The following is a 3,214-nucleotide window of genomic DNA, read 5'->3' on the forward strand; positions in this document are numbered from 1 at the left end:
CAAATCCCATTCTGTCAGCTCTTCAGCGCTTCCAACAGAACTCAGATCGGACGTCCAGTACTCCCGTTATGAATTTTTGAAGTTAAAAAAAAATTATGTCCGACTCGCAAGCTCATACAATAATTGGTAGTGGGAATGGATTGGACTTGTACTTGAACCCCAAGGTACAGGGTTCGAATCCAACAAAGGCAACCCTTCTCTAGTAAAGTTTTTGCCTTCCGTGGGAATCGAACCCTGTACCCTGTTACTAATTTTTGGCAATTTTTTAGTCCCCTGCCAGAATTGTATATGTGGCATATTTTAATGTTGTCCTGTTTAAATAACCTTGGTGCCATGTAATATAAATATTTTATGTAATTATTATTAATTAAAAAATAATGTTGGAAAATCTTAAATTTCAAAAAAATAATTGCTGAAAACACTGTTTAATCATCTCCTACCCTAATTCCTCTCTTGTGCTCCATCCCTCAACTTCGTTCAATCAAACCTAGATGCTTTAACCCAAACTCTCTCAACCCAACATCTCAACCCTAAGTCTCTCAAACCCAGAAACATTGTTTGAACTCTCATCCTTCAATCGAAGAACCCAAAACCCTTTTTGAAGTTCAAGACGCAAAGAACGGTAACGACATGAGCGACATTCCACCCATTCCGCTTTCATTGAAGAACAAAGAAGATGTCAGATTTTCTGTGAGGTGTGTCGTGATTCCTTTCTCCTCGTGTGATTTTTTCTTGTTATCTGGTTGTTTTAGACAATACAGTAATTGTAAACATTGTTATTCAGGCCATCTCAGAGTCAATGCATTAAGCTGAGAATTCATCATATGGGAAAATTAATATAGCATCCTGTTAAATGATATTAGTATCTGAAATGGATTGGCTGTGGGATACAAATTACATGTCATATATGCAATTTGAAAAATTGATAATAAACGAGGGATATAGGAATATCAAGTGCATGTGGATGTTTATGTTAGTTGAGGACTTAAAAGGATTTGACTTGGTGGATGTTTATGTTGAGCACTTAGTAGAAGTGATAGATGGTACATGGTTATGATGAGGATGATGGTCCAAATTATGATGAGGATGGGTTTGATACTGATGTTGAAGTTGCAAATGATAATGATATGACTGAGAATGAAGTTGCAAGTGACAATGATATGGCTGAGAATGAAGTTGCAAGTGATCATGATATAGATGGGAATGAAGTTGACAGAGAAGATGTTGAGGCTGAGACTAAACATGTTGATGTTGGAATAGAAAATGATGATGAAGAAGATGAAGACTATGTTGCTGGCTGTGAGTTAGGTAGTTATTCTGAGGAGGAATTTCAGTTTGGTGATCATGATGACAATGATGAAAATATGGAATAAAATATGGATTTGGATTGGATAACTCTCATACAATGTGATGAGGATCATGATAAGGCTAGACATTCTGATGAGGATGATGATTCTGATGTGTTGCATACACCTAATGAGAGTGGTATTGATGAGGAACATGATAAGTTTCCTTCTTATAAAAGTGGTGAGTCATCAAAGTTTGAGCTTAGTATGGTGTTTAGCAATAAAGAAATGATGATGTTGTAAAGGACTATGCTATGGAGAAGAACACAAATGTTGTCATAACGAAAATTGAGGCAAGGAGAATGGTGATTAAGTGTATGAAAGGATGCAATTTTCACATGAGAGTTAGTAAGAGGGTAGGGAGTCAATATTGGCGAATGGTTAGTTTAATTGATGAACACAAATGTTCTAGAACTCCATATAATAGGAAAGCAAAAACTACATGGTTGGCTAAGAAGTTTGGTCACATTCTAAGACATAACCCTGACATGAAGCCATCAGGATTAATTGCTCAATCTCTTGAAAGATGGGGAATGAAATTGTCACACAATCAGGCTTATAGAGCTAAAAGGAGGGCCATAGATATGTTACAAGGGGTTGGTATGGAAAAATTTAACCATTTAAGAAGATATGCCAGAGAGTTATTGAAATCCAATCCTAATAGTACTGCTGTGATCAGGTGTGCTGACTTAAGTGAATGCCCTGTCTTTGAAAGAATTTATGTATGTCTAGAGGCTTGCAAGTATGGTTTTACAAATTTTTGTAGGCCATTAATAAGGCTGGATGCTTGTTTTTTGAAAGGTGATTTTGGAGGGCAGTTGATGGTAGTTGTTGGGAGAGATGGAAATAATAAGATTCTGCCTATTACATATGCTGTTGTGGAGGCTAAGACAAAGGAATATTGGGATTGGTTCATCAAACTTCTATTGGAAGACTTGGAATCTATAAACCAAAGAGCCTATGTTTTCACCTTATACCAACAAAAGGTAAATATTCATGTAATTTGTAAGTTATAATTATTTATCATGTAATTATTCATGTAAATAAAGTGAAACTGTATTGATTGTATTGATTATATGGCAGGGATTGGTACCAACAATTCAACGCGTGAGTGCTCATGTTGAGCAACGCCTATGTGTGAAGCATCTATATGGGAAATGGAAGAAGAAAAATACTAGTCTTGAATTCAAAGAGGTTATGTGGAGTGCGGCATGAGCTACAACTGTACCATCATGGGAAAAGGCAATGTTAAAGATGAAGGACATGAAATAATCTGCATGGAAGGAAATGGTTGATATTCCTGCAACTTACTGGAGTCGGTCTCACTTAAAAACCTATTCCGAATGTGACCTTTATGTAAACAACATATGTGAGGATTTTAATAGGGCAAGAGGAATGGGATTAAGCATTACCTTACTAAGAGGATAGCTAAGCAAAAGGAGCTAATGAATAACTACAATGGTGATATATGTCCTAGAATACAATTGGTGCTTGAAAAAAACAAGAGGAATGCAACACATTGGACTCCTACATGGCATGGTAATGAAGACATAGCCATATATGGTGTGACTAATGGAATTGACACATATGTTGTTAATCTCAAACAAGAGACTTGTGCATGTAGAAAATATGATTTAACTGACATCACTTGTAGTCATTCTATCACATGTATTTGGAAAAACAAGAAAAAACTTGAAGACTATGTATCTGAATATTAGAGGTAAATGCTTAGCATATATGTGTCTTAATAAATGTGTGTGAATATATCTATCTCACTATATATGTCTGGCTATTGTAGGAAGAACACTTTCAAGAACATTTACTCGCACATCATTTACCCTACTAATGGTCCATAATTGTGGCCTTTG

General features: G+C 35.9%; 1 protein-coding gene across 1 annotated transcript; it reads left to right on the forward strand.

Moving 5' to 3' along the window:
- The first annotated feature begins 1,040 nt into the window (after positions 1–1,040).
- LOC131646288 (uncharacterized) lies at positions 1,041–1,373 on the forward strand. Its single transcript, XM_058916370.1, has one exon. It carries the CDS (start codon positions 1,041–1,043, stop codon positions 1,371–1,373), a length of 333 nt encoding a protein of 110 aa, XP_058772353.1.
- The last annotated feature ends 1,841 nt before the right edge of the window (positions 1,374–3,214 follow it).

Source organism: Vicia villosa, linkage group LG1 (genome assembly GCF_029867415.1).
Source record: "Vicia villosa cultivar HV-30 ecotype Madison, WI linkage group LG1, Vvil1.0, whole genome shotgun sequence".
NCBI lineage: Eukaryota > Viridiplantae > Streptophyta > Magnoliopsida > Fabales > Fabaceae > Vicia > Vicia villosa.